Source organism: Tasmannia lanceolata, unplaced genomic scaffold, assembly GCF_043159265.1.
Source record: "Tasmannia lanceolata isolate RefF3 unplaced genomic scaffold, GAP_Taslan_0.1 ptg000018l, whole genome shotgun sequence".
Classification (NCBI taxonomy): domain Eukaryota; kingdom Viridiplantae; phylum Streptophyta; class Magnoliopsida; order Canellales; family Winteraceae; genus Tasmannia; species Tasmannia lanceolata.
In genome coordinates this window covers 64,799,832-64,819,709 of record NW_027518695.1, presented here as the reverse complement: position 1 = coordinate 64,819,709, position 19,878 = coordinate 64,799,832, and the positions used below count along the sequence as shown (strand labels likewise).

The 19,878-nt window shown below is 40.6% G+C and overlaps 1 protein-coding gene across 2 annotated transcripts in view; it reads left to right on the top strand.

The window, feature by feature from the left end:
* The first annotated feature begins 4,776 nt into the window (after nt 1-4,776).
* Nucleotides 4,777-19,878, top strand: part of LOC143849754 (serine/threonine-protein kinase SAPK10-like) — a 40,632-nt gene continuing 25,530 nt past the window's right edge. For both annotated transcript variants that reach the window (XR_013235806.1, XM_077358931.1), the window contains exons 1-6: nt 4,777-5,536; nt 13,163-13,237; nt 13,330-13,431; nt 13,536-13,589; nt 13,741-13,833; nt 14,705-14,797. Coding sequence is in view for 1 of the 2 variants with exons in the window: in XM_077358931.1 (XP_077215046.1) it covers nt 5,360-5,536; nt 13,163-13,237; nt 13,330-13,431; nt 13,536-13,589; nt 13,741-13,833; nt 14,705-14,797 (594 nt within the window). In the remaining variant the exon portion in view is untranslated. The remainder of the gene's footprint in view (nt 5,537-13,162; nt 13,238-13,329; nt 13,432-13,535; nt 13,590-13,740; nt 13,834-14,704; nt 14,798-19,878) is intronic.

Below are 19,878 nucleotides of genomic sequence, written 5' to 3'. Positions count from 1 at the left end.
AGGGAACCACAGAGATGAAACCCATTCCGAAGGATGGTGAGAGGTCTGTATCGAATTCCATGCACTTTTGATGGAGAAAGTTCCATCAGCTTCAGGCATCCAAACTGGGAATGATGGAGTGATAGAAGAGAAGAGGCTAGTGTCAATGATGGATTTCAGATCCCATAAATAAGGATGTTGATGGATCAAGTTCCACCAACCATTAGATATCGTATCAGAGATGGTGGCTAATTCAGGGATGGAAATGGAACTGAGAGAGGTTTGAATTTCCAATGGGCCATTAGGATGCCAAGGATCTTTCCAAAATAGAAGGTTGGAATTTGGCCCAACAATGTAGCAAGCATGTTTTCTTGCTATGTCTCTGACCCTGATCTAGATAAATGTCGGTTGGTCCAGGATGAAATTTTTTTCCTCACCTTGTCTATGATTGGCTGGCAGTCCCTCGAGTTTAATCTAGATGTTACCAGGGGTAAACCCAAATATTTAATCGGCAAGTTGCCTTCTCTGATATGAATAATGTTACAGATTGTTCTCTTGGTACAATTCTCCACACCAGCAAAAAAAATTTCACTCTTGGTAGGATTAAATTCCAGACCAGCGCAAAGCTTGAAGGTGCGAAGGCAATGGCAATGCATGATTCCTGAAGCATTTGAAGGATTCGGGTCTGCATAGATCATTACATCATCAGCAAAAAAAGTATGAGAAATGGTAAGATCTCCTTTAGAGAACGGAGAGGAGATGGCTCCTTGGACAAGATTTGTATGAAGGATACAAGATGACATCTCCATAACAAAACTAAATAGCAAGGGGGAAAGGGGATCTCCTTGTCTTAATCCATTGGAAGATCTGAAAAATCCATGAGGGGCTCGATTAATGAGAACAGAAAAGGATGCAGTGGAGATGCATTGTTGTATCTAATTGCACCATCTAGGAGGAAACCCAATTTTCGATAAAAAACAAAGGAGGGAAGAGTGATTAACACTATCAAAAGCTTTTTTCAAATCTATCTTTAGACACATAGCTTTTTTGGGATTTTTTCGATGGAAATTATGGCAAAGATCATGAGCAATCAGGATGTTATCCTGAATGGATATACCATAAATGAAGGAAGATTGAAAAGGAGAAATGAGCTGATTCATTAGAGGTTTGAGTCTATTAGCCAACAGCTTGGTAATAACTTTATACAGGAAGTTGCAAAGGGAGATATGCCTATAGTTCTCAGGAGAGCAAGCATCTGGATGTTTAGGAATCAAGGAGATGAAAGTGGTATTGAGCTGGGGGAGCATTTTGCCTTTTTGAAAAAAGGATTGTATTGCTAACGTTATATCGCTGCCAATAAGGTACCAAAATGATTTGAAGAAATCACCATTATATCCATCTGGACCAGGAGCTTTATTCCCGTTAGAATATTTGATGACTTGCCAGATTTCGTCCGAGCTGAAGTCTGAAGTTAACATTGAGACCTCAGTTGATGATAACTTTCTTATAGGATCGGGGATCAGACTAGGATCTCTGATTGTTGAATTATTTGCTCTATTAAGGAGATCCTCAAAATATGAGGACATAGTTTTTGTAATTTCCCCAGGGTCAATAGAGATGACACCCCCTGCTGTGGTTGTGCCTTGGATGCCATTTTGATTAGTTCTGGCTTTGACAGCTGAATGAAAATAGGATGTATTAGAATCCCCAAGGTTAAGCCAATTCATTCTTGACTTTTGCCTATAAAACTTTTCCTCCATGGTGGCAACTCTGATATAAGCATCTTTGAGGGATCTTTCTCCCTGTCTCAATTCTTGGTTCATAGGAGCAACATCAATCAAAGCTTGAATTGAATTAAGCTGATGATGGAGTGAAGGAGGTAGGACATCTATTCTGCCAAAAACCTCATGGTTCCAGGTTTTTAGGGTAGCTTTCACTTCACGGAGTTCCTGGTAGACTCTGAAAAGGCGGGTTCCTTTTATTTCCTTGTTCCAGGCTCTTTCAACCATTGGATAGATTGAGAGATCATCCAGCCACATGGAGAAAAACTTATAAGGTTTTTTGAAGTTCAGGGAGTTGTTGGAAATATGAGTGATAATAGGAGAGTGGTCTGATAAACCAGGGAGGTGATAGGAAGCAAAGGAGGAGGAGTAAAGAAAAAGCCATTCTTCGTTTATCATGGCCCTGTCCAGCCTTCTTAGCTTGAGATCCCCTATATTGGAACTATTGTTCCATGAAAGAGTTTGGCCAAAGGCTCTCATGTCAGATAGGGAATTATTATCCATCCAGCAATTGAACTCATCCATATCGCTTCTGGATGGACCCACACTCCCAATTTTTCGTCATTGAATATGATGATGTTAAAATCTCCAAAGCTCCAAAGATGAGCCAGGGCAAATGCAAACCTGAAGCAATTTGGGATAGATGACTCCAGAGGAGTCTTCTATCATTGGGTTTGTTATGAGCATATACAGAAGTAACATAACACTGAGTATTCGTTTGCATGAATCTGATATTCATTTTCAGAGATGGTATTCACCTGAACCCGCTGAGGATTCCATAGAATCTAGATTATGTCTCGAGCGGAGGAGGCATAATTTGCAAATTGATTCCATGTTCCACAGATTTCATCTATATACTGAAGCATTTTCTGATGGGGAACATGCGTTTCAATGAGGCTAATGAAAGGCATATTTTCTTTCTGAATCAAATCTTTGATCTCTTTTCTTTTATTCTTTGTTCCCAATCCTCTGATGTTCCACATACCGAGCTTGATCATTGGGAAGGATCTCGAGGATGGAGTTGGGCAGCCCTAGGCGGGCTAGCATTGGGAATTGGAATTTTTGAAGATGAAATTTCAGTGGAGTTATGAAGGGGAGGTTTGAGGATCAAAGTCTCAGTTTCATGAAAGATCAGTGTTGGTGAAATGAGTTCTTGGGTCCCTTCAGATTGGATTTTACTTGACTGAGGTGTCCTTTCCTTCTTGGGTGATAATCTGAGGATCCTCTATTGGATTATTCAATGTTTCTCTAGATTGCACAGCGGCTTCTTCCAAACTATCCTGTTCAATGAGGGTTTGAAAGGAATTTTTGAGCTGAATGGTGGTTTTCTCACCTTCTTGACAAATTTGAACCAGGGGTGGGGGTGGGGGGGGGGGAGGGATCCATGAGGAGGAGTGGGTAAACTGGGAGATATGTCTTGCTCTTCAGAGGCCTCTCCATTGTCTTTCTTTCCCACAGGTCTCCATTCCATCTGTTTGGGTTTCCACAGCTGAAGGGGTTGATTTTTGGGGCATCTCTGCAAAGAATGGCTGAAAGTTTTGCAGTTGATACAAGAACTGGGTTTCCACTCATATTCCACTGATTGATCAACAATTCCAAATGGAGTATGAATGAGAATAAGATCTATCAATGGCTCTCCGGCTTCTACTTCTACGCAGAGACGGGCGAAGCTAAGTCGTGAGGATTCTACAGTTTTTGTGTCCATGTAAAGAGGGGTGCCAATCGCACTACCAATTTTACTGATGCCATCCGAATTCCAAAATTCAAGGGGGAGACTCGGAAGTTTAATCCAGATTGGAACAGAGGATAGTTTGGGTGCAATCTTCCTCACAGCTGAAACTGAAGTGAGAAAAGCCATTTCGTAGACCAAAGACTTGGAGATTTCCCTTCAATTTCCATTTTCTTTCCAGATTTTCTCTGAGGGTCAAGAAATATGGTCTTTTTCCCATGAAGAATCCAACAAGGGAATGATTCCATTTGTTGCTACCTTTGTTTATTTCCTCCATATCAAAGGAAATCGTTATCTTACCGGCATCATCTTTTGTAGGGGTAACTAGTTTCAGCTTCGACTGGGTTAGATTTTCATTCTCAGGCTAGTTTTTCCGGGAGAAGAGATTTTTCCATGGTTAATTTGTAGGATTACCAGTGCCTTCTTCATGGTCCAATGGAATTGGCGGGAAATCTTTTTTTTAAGTTTCCAATGGGCGGGAATAGATACCAGGGGTAGAAAAGGTATTCAAGTTTCTCGGTGGGCCAAGGACATCTGAGTTCCCATACATTTTTTGAGCTTTTCAAATGAGTTATTGATTTAGGATGGGGGTGTGGCAGAGGGAACGGAGGGGAGAAGATCTGCTGTTAGCTGGAATATCAATAGATGGATCAAAATTAGGATCAAGGGCAGATGTGTCAACCAGGGTTGGACTTCCAAATCTGGAGACTGGGAGGACAGTTAGAGTTTTCTAAAATAGGAATGTCCTCTGGGATTCCATCTCCAGCCACCAGCCCAGCCGGGAGGAAGAGGTCAAAGGTTGGAGGGGAAGGGACAGGTTTAAGCGGTTGATAGGGATTTTAAGATTTGGGCCTTGAAGAAGGAGCAGATTTTACATCCTTTTTGGATTGGGGCTTGGCCAGAAGGATCTCTCTGGGATAAGGGAAGGGGTTTTTCCAGCGATAGAGAGTCTAGAGGAGATGGAGGAATCAGGCCAATATTCTTTCTCGCACTCGATGTTTTTTTTCCATAGCATCAATGTGCTAGAAGAAAACCGGTTCTGGGTTCGATTGTATTGGCTCATTGATTTCTCCGACGTGAAGGGTTTGCGCCCTTGCCTTCCCACCAGAGTGGCCGGAGGAAGAGGGAAACAAGATCACCGGAGCTAGTCGTCTACAGTCACACCATCCTCACCAGCCTTTTACATTTCCCGCCTTATTTAAATACTTTTATTCTCATATGAGGACATTTTCGTCATTTGAAAGTAGTGAATAGTCAAGCTATAAAACCGGAAACCACCCCCCCTGTCATTAAAATTTAATATTAGCCTTTAATTTATTTCCATTGCTTTTTCCCTTTCCCAGAGATTAATCTCTCTCTCTCTCTCTCTCTCTCTCACATCTCTCTGGGTTTCAATTCAGGAAAAAAAAAAACCCTGATCTCGTGCCACGTCTGCGTTCTTAATGTTGAGGGTTTGGGATTTTTCTCTGCAGGTATTTCTAGTGCGATAATGTGAGCAGAATTTAGTTGGAACGTGGGCGAGGACGAAGAGGAGAGAATTCTAGGGTTTTTAGTGAGATAATGTGAGCGGAATTTAATTGGATCGTTTGGGAGGAGGAAGAAGAGAGAATTCTAGGGTTTCTAGTGCGATGATAGAGGAGAGAATTCTAGGGTTTTTACTGTGATAATAGAGGAGAGAATTCTATGGTTTTTACTGTGATAATGCAAGTGGAATTTAATTGGTTCGTGTGTTTGGAGGAAGAGGAGAGAATTCTAGGGTTTTTAGTGAGAAAATGTAAGCAGAATTTAGTTGGATCATGTGTGAGGAGGAAGGGGAGAGAATTCTAGGGTTTTTTTGAGGAGGAGGGGAGAATTCTAGGTTTTTTTTCTAATGGATCGATCTGCGATAACGTTGGGGCCGGGGATGGATTTGCCGATAATGCACGACAGTGATCGGTACGAGCTTGTAAAAGATATTGGATCAGGAAATTTTGGTGTCGCGAGATTGATGAGGGATAAGCTCACCAAAGAGCTTGTGGCAGTGAAGTATATTGAGCGAGGCGAGATGGTTTGTTTCTATTTGTTCTTCTATTTGCTTGATTTTTTTTTAATTTGTTCCTATTGGTTTGGAATCTGAAATATTATGTGAATTATGCAGCTATTGTGTCTTTTTTTTCTTCTTCTGAAAATTCTGTTTTACTATTATAAACCCAAATCAATTTGCAGCATGATTGATCTTCTTAGAGGGAATATCAGCCGCTAGACCAGCTTTGAGGGAAGGGTTAGTCCTCCTTTGTGTGCGAAAACACAAATTTTCTGGGAAAAAATTCTTCATTAAATTGAAAAAGACTACTTACATGTTATCTATAGAAAACCCATTTGACCACATATTCTAAAACTCCTACGCAAGCCATTCTAGATAATCCTTATCACTAAGACTTCTATCCTAGGAAGAAAATTCCACAAGCTATAAAAAATATTGACTAATTTATTCTACCTTAAGTGGGATCCATCTACGCGATTAAATTTTACACTTTATGGTTATTTGTTGAATTTTTTCTTTTTTCTCTCTTTTCTTTTTGATATTTTTGGTTTTTATTGTGGACTATCGGCATGGAGTTGAAGAATTTGATATTGAATTCTGAAGATGAAGAATCTGTGGGGACTTGGATGGGTTCCAGTGATTTTTTTTTTGGGGCTACAAACGCATGCCTTTTCATGTCATTCACAGAATATGATAGTTCTGAAGATCATTTAAGGGTTTTGAACTTGTTACTGACTTTGGTAGCTTGCGAATGTTCCCTTTAACATATCTGGTATTCTGTGTCTTAATCAAATGAGTAGTAATTATTGCAGAAACAAGAGTATTTAGCTTCTGTCCATTAATCGATTTTTGTCTGAACATGCATTGTGTTTTGGGCAATATCCTTTTTTTTATCACAAAAGCACGCTAGACTTGGGCTATGTACGGATGGGTGTGGGTAAATTTATACTGTATCAAGGAATTGTCTATTTAACTTCCTTTTCATGCTAGAGCAGAAGTAAGACTTTGCCAAACAGGAAGAGATTTGATGATATTGTAAACTGTCAATGGACAGAAGAGTTGCTATGTAAATCTCTGTCAACTCTATTCAAATTTCCAAGCCTTTAAACTCTACCATGGGAAATGTTTGAAACTAGTCAGTTTGTGATGCAAGACCAAAAGGGAAGACACTATGTATTGTAGCTCTCTGACCATTTGATGTTGGGCAGCTAAGAGAAGGGAATATATCTTAAGTATTGGGCTCAAATTTAGGTCAATTGGGCTATGAGAATACGTATGGGTTAAGAAACATGTTTAGGCAACTTAGGAATAGGGAAATATGGGCTGTTGTGTCAGATCTAATAAAGGTGACATTTCTGAAGTAAATTTAAAATCTGGATTAGATGTAGCTATTGATAGGTTTAGTGGATGGGGAATAGTTTCAGGTTGCAGGCAGGTTATATAACTGTTGCAAGTTTAAATAAAAGTGGATTGTTACGGGGCTTTGGGTGGTAAAAAACAAAACTGAATAACAATTGATGGACTAAGGATTTATGGGTCTATTCATATGCATAGAAGGTTTGATGTGGTTTAGGAAGGTTGCATGGACTGATCTATGAATTTTCGAGTTGTGCCATCCTAAGAGTGGAGTGCAACTGCAGAGTTATGTTGCAGATTTTACTGGCAGGTTGCTGGGTTTATTTATGCTTAGGAAAGAGGGTTTTGGGTAGGGTTTAGGTCTGTATCAAATCTTTGCAAGGACAGATCTGCAAGGATATTACTTCAGGTTTCTAATAGTTATTAACATAGGTTTTTAATAAGGCGGGATCTGTAACATGTTGGATTTTCAGGTGACTAATAAGAATACGAAAGTTTCTGTATTGGAAAAGGCAATCCCATGCACGGCTTTTACTATTCTGGGAGTTATTGTCATAGGTCCTCAACCCTAGAGGCTAATAAAGGTGGTCTCCTTCACTATAAGAAGAAACTAGAAGGGCGTTCTCAGCAGAAGAGAGAAGAAAAAGAAAGAATTCCTCGCCAGTGTCCTAAAGATGTTGGAAAAATTTGAGCAAAGTGGGGATTCTTCCTCCTCAGATGAAAGGGACAAGATCGACTATAAAGGGAAGGGTAAAGCCTGCAGAGATGATGGGCTGGGAGTGGTGAAAAGAAAGACCTTCAAAAAGAGTGGATATGACAAAAATCGGGTAAATTTTGGGTCGGCAACGAAAAGCGAGATAGCTATGGAGTACCTGGAACTTTAGTGGAAAAAGTTTGAAGAGGAGGCGTAAGGCAAGGAGGAGTTATTTCAACTCACAGGAAAGAGATCGATTGAGGAGGTATCTGTACCGGTCTATAAATTACAGTTCTTTCAGAAGCGATTGAAAGAAGAGCGCAACGCTCTTATGGAGGCAGAGTTGGATGGTGAGTATCAACAGAAGGAGGCAAGCTGTGCTATCCCGGACATGGAGTCTATGATGTCTAGAGACTCGATGGATAAGGATCTTAGCGGAAAAGTCAAGGATTGTCTTCGAAGGGCTGAGCAGATTTCCGAAGAGGAAGAGAAGGGAGTCACAGGGGATGAAGAAAAGACCACACAGGAGGAAGAAGATCAAAACCAGTCTGAATCCCAAGAGGAGAAGGCCATCTTGTAGGAAGAATAACAAGCTTATTCTGAAGAGTTTGAGGAGATGGCTACAATGGGGGATGTACTGGGTATAGATTACAAGGGAGATGTGGAAGAAACAAAAAAGATGTTTTTTGACATCGAGAAAAGGGATGCGGAAGAGAAGAAAGGTAAGACCCCTGGTCGCAGGAGTCGAGAGCTTAAAGCTCTCAGGAAATGAAGGGGGCTCTTTTTGGTGTAAATATGCTCGTCGAACATTTTTTTGGGATGGTAGGGAGTTTTCAGAATTTTTGGTCGATTGTGGTAGGCTACTGTAGTCCCTGATTGTTCAAAGGGCTTGGATGTTGTGTGGGGCTGGAAGGCCACGTTAAAAGTTTTTTTATGTGAAGAATTATGTGAGGTTACTTTGGTCTATCTGAGTGTGCTTGAGGGACACTTACTTTCGCTGCTCGGGGGAGATTTTCTCCCCTGGATAATCATCCCTACGCACGATGGCTGTTTTCTTAGTTACCAAGGTGGGTGAAAAAATGCTTTGGGTCCTTGATGCATTTCGAGGCATCTTAGTTCCTTGGTTCTCTTCAATTATGTGAATAATGTTTGGGTTCTACGGTGTTTTGTCATTGGATGTTTTGGAAGGTATTGTAGAAGGTTGCTAGGAAGGGTTGATGCAGGAGGAAGTTTAGATCATGGTGGAAGTCTGTTTACAGTCTCTTACACTTTTCTACTTTTTGGCCATGGAGTATACTCCCGGACCCTCATACTATGTAGTTTGTGGTGGGACTACTGGTCCCCATGTATATTCCATTGTACGAATAAAATAGTCATTTTTCGAAGAAAAAAAACACGGACAGTTTAGATAACATTCTTGGTGTAGCCTTTAGCTGGTAGGAATTTAGGATAAAGTAATGGTTTCTAGGTAGGTCAGCAGTCTAAGGGAAGGTGTTTCTGCAGGTTTTGGCTAGAAATTTGCAAAGGAAGGTATCAGTTCACTGTTGGCTGTTGGGATATTTAGGTATTAAAAGATGTAGCTTGGGCGATGGGGTTTCAAAGAAAAGGGTGTTGATGGATTGTGGGCAGCTGAAGGGGTTTCTTGGACTGTTTGTAGGGTAGGGATACAGTTTAAGCTTGATCAATTAATGAGAAAGGGAGTCGGTTGCTAGGGTAGGGTCTTAGGGGCCGTGGTGAAAGGATGGCTGAGAAAGGTGGTCAATGAATGCGAAGGGAATTTACTTTCAAAAAAAAATTGAATGCGAAGGGAATGGTGGAGATAAGGTTCAGGCTGGTTGATGGTTTATGGTAGCCGTTATGGATGATTGGAAGCAAGAAAGTACAAAAAAAAATTAGAGAGAATTAAGTAGAACCTCACTCAGGCAAGGCATCTCACCCAAGATCAATATTCGTTCAAGTCTTCAATGCTTCAGAAGGGCCATGGTCCTTATAATTGGTAGAAAAATCATTTCCCACGAAATTGTAAGGAAGTAGGAGTAGAGTCCTAATCCTACTTGCCTGTTGCTAATAAAAACCTAATAGGAAGATGCCATGTGGCATTGACTAACTCAAACCATGTTAGTTAGACTCTTCACCTGTTGAAATCCGCCGGGCAAATCAATCCGACCGTGCACAAATTAGATGAAAAGTAAAATAAACCAAGCCAAGCCACAAGATGGACATCGAGATTGTACGTGGTTCGGCCAAGCCTACTCCATGGGCGAGAAACACGATCTTCCACTATGAGAAAAACAATATACAAGGATTACAATGGATTAATCACAAACCCAAAAACCCGCAACCCTTTCCTTGCTTCTCAAACCATGACCGTACAAGAGAAACCCGAGAGAAACCCAAGAGAAAAAAATTCCCAAGAGACAACCCGAGAAGAAATCCCAAGAAGAGCCAAGAAGAAACCCAAAGAATAAACCCTTTTCTTCTTCTCCGTCTCTCTTTCACTATCTTCCGTTCTCTCTCTCTATTTTTCTCTCCCCCTTGAGGCAGCCGACACACCCCAAGAACTCCCACTCTTGCCACACCCTAGAGAGAAAACTCTTCTCTCTATACTAGGGATTTTCCAAAAAACCCATAAGTCAATTTTTGTTTTTGCCTTTACCTTCCCACCCAAGAAACCCACGGTGGGTGGGAAATATGGCAACTTTCCCAACAATCTCCACCTTTTGCTTATTTCCCAGTCACCTCAAGATTTTTCCTTTGATGTCGCCACCGGTCCGCTATTACCGCAAACCACCATTGGCCCTCTAAAGTACCAGCTACACACCCTCGAATCACCTTGGTTCTGACCCCTCCCGATTCGATCAACACGGCCAATGCACATGTGTAGTTGCCAACCCGTTGACTCACACAGTCAACCTTGGAGAGGGATCTCGATCCATCCTCCCCATCATCTGCAACCTGGAAACTAGTCTCTTCCCCAACTGCGAAAGAGACCCTACGCGTGCGCGCGTTACCACTCCGTTTCCAACTAACCATTGAGATCTTGGGAACACTAGTCATCCTGTCCCCGACCAGACGATACAATCCGCCACACTTCTCTCCTTTCATCAGAACCATATAGCCGCGTGTGATTTTCATGGCTCCACCTGCAGCTGAAAACCTGCAACCCCTGGAGTCCAACCGGCGAAGAGATACTAGATTCCTTCGCATCTTTGCGACATACGCCACACCACCCAAAGTACAAACCACTCCATCGAACATCTTGATCTTCATCGTCCTAACTCCTGTGACGTCACAAGTAGACCCGTCACCCAAGGACACTACACTCGCCCTTGTCTCCTGGAATGTATCAAAATATTTCTTCTTGGAGCATACATGAACAGAGCAACCTGAATCTAGAATCCACTCATCATGAGAAGTGTGATTACCTGAGGAGACTGTGAGAACGTCTCCAAACACTTCGCGTTGTTCATCCGTTACCCCCACCACAACATTCATAGCACCATTTTCCGCCTGGTCAGCTCGCTTTGGACAATCCCGCTTAATGTGGCCATATTCTTTGCAACGGTAACATTGCACACCCTTTCCGCCGACCCTGGATCTTGACCTGCCTTTTCCTGATCCCCTGTCAGACGACCTTCCTCCTTGATTCCCACCATGAACAACCAACCCGTGATCTTCATTTCCACCAAGAACCGGTTTCTTTCGCATCTCATTCGATAAAAGCGATGTCTTGACTTCTTCCAACTTTATCGTATCCTTACCATAAAATAAAGTCGTCACCAGGTTGTCATACAAATCAGGAAGTGAAGTAAGAAGTAATAGGGCCGTGTCTTCTTCCTTCAACTTTTCATCAACCTTGTGGAGTTGATCCAGAAGCCCGTTGAACACTATAATGTGTTCCAGAAGATCCCTGCCATACTGCATCTTCAGCCCGTACAATTGCCGCTTCAGATACAACCGATTGGCCAAGCTTTTTGACATGTAAAGCTTTTCCAACTTTTCGCATAGTTTAAGCGCATCTTCTTCTTCCATAACGTTAAACATAACGCTATCTGGCAGACATAGTCGAATCGTGCAGACTGCCTTCGACTCTATGTCTTCCCACTCGGCACCCGTAATCTTCTCCGCCTTCCCATCCTTTCCCTTCAACGCCTTAGACAAGCCCTGTTGAACTAGGATGTCCTTCACCCTCATCTGCCATAGGGTGAAACTGTATTTTCCGTCAAATCTATTGATGTTGAACTGAGTAGAACTTGATTTTACCGCCATCTCAGATTACTTTGCACTTCACGGTGAAGCGGTTCACCTCGAACGTGAATTTTTCTTGGACAATCTTTCTACTCCCAAAGATCTCTCTAACCGCGATCCAACCACAACACCCACGATCACTCCACCCGGCCTCGACGATCACTCCAACCACAACTTTGATACCACTTATTGAGAAAATCCACTGGGCAAATCAATCCGATCGTGCACAAATTAGACGAAAAGTAAAATAAACCAAGCCAAGCCACAAGATGAACACCGAGATTTTACGTGGTTCGGCCAAGCCTACTCCATGGGCGAGAAACACGATCTTCCACTATGAGAAAAACAATATACAAGGATTACAATGGATTAATCACAAACCCAAAAACCCATAACCCTTTCCTTGCTTCTCAAACCAAGACTGTACAAGAGTAACCCGAGAGAAACCCAAGAGAAAATTCCCAAGAGACAACCCGAGAAGAAATCCCAAGAAGAGCCAAGAAGAAACCCAAAGAATAAACCTTTTCTTCTTCTCCATCTCTCTCACTCTCTTCCGTTCTCTTTCTCTCTCTTTTTTTCTCCCCCTTGAGGCAGCCGACACACCCCAAGAACTCCCACTCTTGCCACACCCTAGAGAGAAAACTCTTCTCTCTATACTAGGGTTTTTCCAAAAAACCCAAAAGGCAATTTCTATTTTTGCCTTTACCTTCCCACCCAAGAAACCCACGGTGGGTGGGAAATATGGCAACTTTCCCAAAACTAGTGCTAAGACTCTTATACCGGCTAATACTAGGACTCCTAATCTAGAACTTCTCTTAAATAAATGTGGACTCTTATAATGACTAAACGACTTCTCTAAAATGTCTCCTAATCAAATAATACTTTCTTTTATTGCAAGGTGGGTCACCTTGACATCATCACAAGTTCCAAAAGAAAGAACAAAAAAGAAACACTTCTGAAATGTTCAGAAGGTGAGCCACCTCGATCGCTTAATTGACATGATGTCACATGAGTTGTATAATTTAAGTGAATGAGAACACAAATGACTTAAGTGCACTTACCACTTATAATTTTCGTAGTAACCAAGTGGGGCGCATTTAAAACACTCATAACTTAAGAACTTCAGTGGTTTAGGCGGTAAAAGACACTACTATTTAAAAGACGTAACTGACACGTAAAAAAATTAAATAAGGGCATAGGGATGGTCTCCATCAGCTAGCTTGTTACTGGGCATAGTGACTGGACTGTATTTTCATTGAATTAGCTGTAAATAGGAACAATCAGAACTGCTATTATATTGACTGGAGTTATTGTAGGATTTCTGACATCATTCTGCTATTTTTTTCCCACAGATAGATGAGAATGTAAAACGAGAAATTATTAACCATAGGTCCTTGAGGCACCCCAACATTGTTAGGTTCAAAGAGGTTTGTTTATTTTTAATGATTCTTTTTTGTTCCCTATCTCAAAAGAAATCATGTCTGGGATTAATACTTTCTCTGCTGATATTCTTATCTAGGTTATATTAACACCAACACATTTGGCTATTGTGATGGAATATGCATCTGGTGGAGAGCTTTTTGAGCGTATTTGCAACTCAGGCCGCTTCAATGAGGATGAGGTTATTAATCCAATCCATTTATTTACGCCATTTGTTAATCCAATCTGTTAATTTACGTCATCCACTTTTGTGTGCTGTTTTAATGTCCCTGCTCTCCCCTGCAGGCTCGCTTTTTCTTTCAGCAACTTATATCTGGAGTCAGCTATTGCCATTCAATGGTACATTTGTAAATTTTCTGCTTGAATGTCTTGTAAATTTTCTGCTTGAAATGTCTTTGTTTGTCTATACTGGGGATGTTTCCTAGATTGTTAAATTGATTTTTTTGAATGATGTTAAATTGGTTTTTTTGTGATGTATTATGTGGTGAAGCAAGTCTGTCATCGTGATCTAAAGCTGGAAAATACACTTTTGGATGGAAGTCCTGCTCCTCGTCTTAAGATATGTGATTTTGGGTACTCTAAGGTAATTCTTTTCTTTCAGATTATTCTTATTCCTGTGCAATGAGTTTGTAGGTGTTTTCCAATATATATATATATATATATATATATATATATATATATATATATATATATATGTATATATATATATGAGAAAAGTGTAGCTACACATGCGTGTAGCTAACTTAGCTACACCGACGGCTTAAAATACAATGGGCCCCACATTGCTTTGGTGATGCAAACCATTCATTTGATGGGCCCTCACATAGATAGGGTGTGCCCAAAAAATCAGCTCCATAGGATCATCCCAACCCTACTATTTGTGGAGGCAAAAATGGAGGTGTAAAAACCTTCACAAATCTGTCCATTTTTGCCTCCACATTTTGAAGGGTTGGGATCATCCAACGGAGCTGATTTTTTGGGCACACCCTATCAATGTGAGGGCCTATCAAATGAAGGATCACCCAAACAATGTGCGCCCACTGTATTTTAAGCCGTCGGTGTAGCTAAATTAGCTACACGTATGTGTAGCTTCACTTAACTATATATATATATATATATATATATATATATATATATATATATATATATATAGTTAAGTGTTAAGATTTAAGAATGTGAAGCATCTAGATGTAAACCTGTGGGTATGTATTTATTTATGAAAACACATCCACCCAACAAAATGACACATACATGTGGTCGCACATTCTTACATTTGTTTTCTAGAACCACTGATATAGACTTTATTTTTATGGAGAATTATAATAAATCTTAAGGTATATCCGTTTCAAAAATAAATAAATCATAAGGTATATATTTCGTATGGCTATGTTAATGGCTAGTATGTTCATATCTGTGGATATTGTGCAATTCTAACATGCAGTTGCTTTTCTCAGTCATCTGTGCTGCATTCACAGCCAAATTCCACGGTTGGGACTCCTGCATACATTGCTCCAGAAGTATTACGCTGGAAGGAATATGATGGAAAGGTAAAATACTTGCTTACCAACTCAATTTCTTTAATTTAACCTACCAAAATGGGAAAAAGTCCGTGTATTTAAGATTGTACGATCTCTAATGGCAGTACACTTTCATGAAACATTTGTCAGCATAGAAAAGTTTATGGTACCTTTTGAAATATCTTAGTGTTCGAATATATTTTCTTACATGTACCGGTGCTTTATCATAACCTACTGTACTTAAAGTAACTTCAAAACATGGTTCAACTTCTTTCTAGATTCTTGTTGTAGAAGTTAGCAAAGTGAACTTAATGTGAGCTGCTTGTATCCCCAGCATGTTTTCTTCTTGGGGAAGAAATCATAATTTCCGAAGCATTTACTATTCCTTGGATAACATTTATGAAAGAAAAATGTAACAACCCAATTTCCACATCGGGTCGCTACGAGAAAGTGACAAGCAAAAACACAAGGATTTTTTTTTCCAAAATAACACATACAAAAGACCAATTTAAGATAATAATAACGATGAACAATCTTATTCCAAAATTGTAAGAATCCTTTTACATATTTTCGAATCCCAACTAAAATTTGTAATAACCAAAAATCAATAACTACTAACTGTTTGCGGAAGCTCAACAAAATAACTAAAAATAAAACTCACATTCTTTGGGAAGTGACCATAATATCATTCCCAAACTATGATTGCTCAATCCCCCATCCTATGTTGTCAAGTTTGCTCGTTTGTGAAGGCTCCACCGTCAATCTCCTCCACATCACTTGCTGGAGGAAAATAGGTCAAGCAAGTTGTACAACTGTAGTAGACTTCATATAATAAAAGTACTATAATGAAGATTGCATTATAAAATTGTTCTATATTTATCAATATCAGAAAGTGATTAAATATGGATAGTCAACGAAAATAACGACAAGAATATGTGATAGATAAGCAAGATCACCAACAAGAATGTACAAAGGCTAACCAATAAAATATGGCATGGAGATGTCAACTTGCCAATACATCAAAATAAACAAGTGTAGGTAGCTAAAATAAAAAGTAACAACCTAGATACAAATAAATCTGTCCTCCATCTATTTTATTAAAAACATCATATGTATATAACCCAAGTCATCATCACTGAATCACAGGTGCTTCAAAATGGCCCGCGTACCCGTATAGGGTGCGTATCCGACACGGGTGCGCTCGGGTGCGTGTCGGGTGCGCATCCGATTAAAAAACCTTTTTTTTTTCTAATTTTGACGGTCGGGTGCGCACCCCGACACGCCCGACACGTTTTTAAGTGTTTTTTTTTTTTTAAAAAAAAGAGGCTGCCAATAACAATTTGGGGGGGGGGTTAAATTATATAAAAGGGGTTTTAAAACCCAAACCCCCTCACTCACACTCACGCAACTCTCTCCCTCACCCTCACCCTCTCTCTGTCCCGTCCCTCTCTCTCTCTCTCGTCTGCAACTCTCTCTCTCTCTCTCCCTGCAACTCTTGTCTCTCACTCTCTCTCGGGCTTCTCTCTTTTTCTCCTCTCCCTCTCGGTTTCTCCTCTCTCTCCCTGCAACTACTACTGCCGCCTCCGACACCGTCGGAGCCCTAACCTAATCCTACTTAAATGTACTCTCTCTCTCTACTTCTCTCTCTCTACTCTTTTTTTTTTATCTCTACTCTCTTTCTCTCTTTCCTTTATTTTTATTTGTGATTTGCATTATTTTTATTTGTGATTTGCCCTAAAAAATACCCTAAAGCCCTAACCGATTGTGAGTCACATAAAAATCAATTTGGAGCTCACAATCGATTGGAATAATCTTAAAATGAATTGTGATTTTGAAGCCCTAAACTGATTTTCAATTTGGAGGCCATAATTTGAGATTGTGACATTCAATTGGGAGCCCTTTAGGGCTCAATTAGAGGGGTTAGGTCGTTAGGGCTTTAGCCTTTAGCCCTTTACCCTTTAGGGCCATGTTAATTTAAGATTGTGACAATCGATTGGGAGCCCAAAACTGATTTTAGGACACAAAAATTATGTTTAATTTTGACCCCCAAAATCCGTTTTGGGCTCAATTAGAGGGGTTAGGTCGTTAGGGCTTTAGCCTTTACCCTTTAGGGCCATGTTAATTTAAGATTCTGACAATCGATTGGGAGCCCAAAACTGATTTTAGGAGTAAAAAATTATGTTTAATTTTGACTTCCAAAATCCGTTTTGGGCTCAATTAAAGGGGTTAGGTCGTTTGGACTTTAGCCTTTACCCTTTAGGGCAATGTTAATTTAAGATTGTGACAATCGATTGGGAGCCCAAAACTGATTTTGGGAGTCAAAATTTTGTTTAATTTTAACTCCAATAACTTGATTTGGGCTCACAATTAGGGGCTTAGGGTTTAGACTTTAGACCATTAAGATATAAGATTATGAGTCTTGTGACAACCGATTGGGAGTCCAATAATCTTATTTGCTTACTAAATTTGTGTTTGTTCTTTTAATAGAATGTCTTCATCCGGAGCTAGTAGCGCCGCCCAAGCCACAAATGCACCACCTTCTACTTCTAGTGATGAAGACCTCTCGAAGCCCTTATGGAGGTATGTCACTAGATTTGATAAAGATCCTAAGGGTGGAGGGAATGTGAGATGGGAATGTAATTTTTGTCATAAGAGTTAGAATAGCTCCTACACAAGGGTTAGAGAGCACTTGTTGAAGGTATCGGGACAAGGAATCAGAGCGTGTCCTAAGGTGAAAGCAAATGACCTACTCGGAATGCAAAGGTTGGAGGAAGAATGCAAGGAGGCTATGAAGCAAGATGCTCCCAAGAGAGTGCCATTGCCGCCATCATCAAGTAGTGGATCATTGAGTTGCCCAAGTAGTATGTCCCTCCAAGTTTTGATCTAAAGAGGAGGAAGACAAGTGGTCCAAGTGGAAGTGTGAGTGCTATTGAAAAGACATTTAACATGGCGGCCCGCGATCACCTACATGCATAGCTGTAAATCCCGTTTCGGTCGCCATTTCGTTTTGGCCACCGAAACGAAATTTTGGTGGGATTTCGGTCGAAACTTTTCGGTCACACAAAAAATATATTAAAAAATATGAGAAAAATCCAAAAAAAAAAAAAATCAATAGAAAAGGATGAAAAACTAATAAATAGTCCAAAATATGTGTCCCAAAAGGCATATTCATTACTTAAACACATAAAGTCTTGCACAATTCCAACTGATAGTCTGATACATAGAAAAACATAAAAAAAGAGATACATGAAAGTGAAACATAGACAATAGCTAGTAGCAACAACTCTCAGTCATCATAACTCGGATGATCATACTCAATGTCTTCTTCGTCGTCGTCGTTGTCGCCGCCGTCATCACCACCTGGACCACCAGTAGGGACATCTTCTTCAAGAGGCATGAGAAAGTCGTCGTCGTCGTCTCCGGCCCCAACCACAGCAGTAGGTGCTTCAAGATTTCCCACCCAATGTGTTCCGGCGTGAATATGACACCTTCTTCTTCTGCAACCCAATCCATCATGACATCCAGATGTTCTATGCTCAAAGAGTCACTAGTGGTAGATGATTTCCTCAACAAGTCCCTGAAAAGGAAAACATTAAGTTTAATGTCAAAGGTTAAACTTAAAAGCTTCAAGTGATGAGGTGAGAGTTGAAAACATTATATTACGTTGTTTACCTTTGTCGAAACTTAAGATTTTAATGGACAAACACCAAGTCATCCAATCTCTGGTGCTCCAACCTATTTCTCTTTGCAGAGTGAATGTGTTCGAAGGTGCTCAAATTCCTTTCACACCCAGTCGCACTGCAGGTCTGACTGAGGATTCTGATCGCAAAGGTCTGTAATTCTTCCACGTCACCTCCGAATTGATTCCACCATGCAACTGTAAAGTAACAAATAGTAAAGCATTATTTGTTGAGAAACTGAAAGTTAAAATGAATTATACTTAATTAAACAAACAATTCAAATATACCTGGTCCCAACTTCGTTCGGTTGCGGATTGCAAGCTTCATTCCAAACATACCCTTAGCCTCTCGATAATCCTCAATCTGATTTGTGATGAGGTCTTGTGTAGCTTCATAAGGTACCAGTCGAGTGATGCATGTCAACAAGCCTCTGGTTACTTCACTGTGCCTAGAGAAGGTAGGAATGAAAAAGAGAGCAGGGTTAAGAAAATCTCCTGCTGCATGGAGGGGACTGTGGAGTTGCCTATCCCATCTTTGGTCGATGATCCTTCAGATGGGCATGTAATCTGATTTTCTCTTCAACCTCTCCTTGATGTTCTCTTTGGCCCTATCCATGGCCTCATATAGGTAACCCATCGCCGGTTTGTCCTACCGATCTACCAAACGCAGCACTCTCACTAAAGGCTCGCTGATGTTTAGAATGTACTTGCATTGGTCCCAAAAAGATTTATCCAAAACAGTACTAACTACCCCTTCACTCAGTGGGTGTTGGACAAACTTACTAGTACTATACTCATCAGACACAAACATCTGCTGAAGTGCTTTTCGATTCAACACCAGACTTTGTATGCTAATGAAATTTGTAGCAAATCTGGTTGCAGCAGGGCGGCACAACTCCTTCCCACCTGTGAACTTCTTCCTCATCAAATTCAAGAGGCTTCCAAGGTTATAGATGAACTTTGTAATCGTCCGAGCCCTCTCAATTGTGGTTGCTATGTGAGGAAATACAGTCGGTTTGCACAGATGCTGCAAGATGAGATCTAAGCAATGAGCTGCGCACGGAGTCCAGAAGAATGTACCAAACACGGCTTCTAGTCTTTTCCCAGCAGTTTTGTAACTTGGCTCACTGTCAGTTACAAATTGCACCACATATTCCGGATTCACCCCTCCGACAATTTTTTCAAAAATATTGTATAATTCATCGGCATTCTTCACTATGCCAGATGCATCAACGGATTTGAGGAATATGACTCCTTTAGGGCAGTACACCAAAAAGTTGATTAGGGAACGTTGTTTGGTGTCTGTCTATACATCTGCCATAATGCTACAGGCAGTGTATCTTCATGACATCTTAATCTCCTTCAAGTAGTTGTTTACCTCATCCACTGTATTCTTCAAAATGGAACCCCTTAAAGCATGATAAGTAGGTGC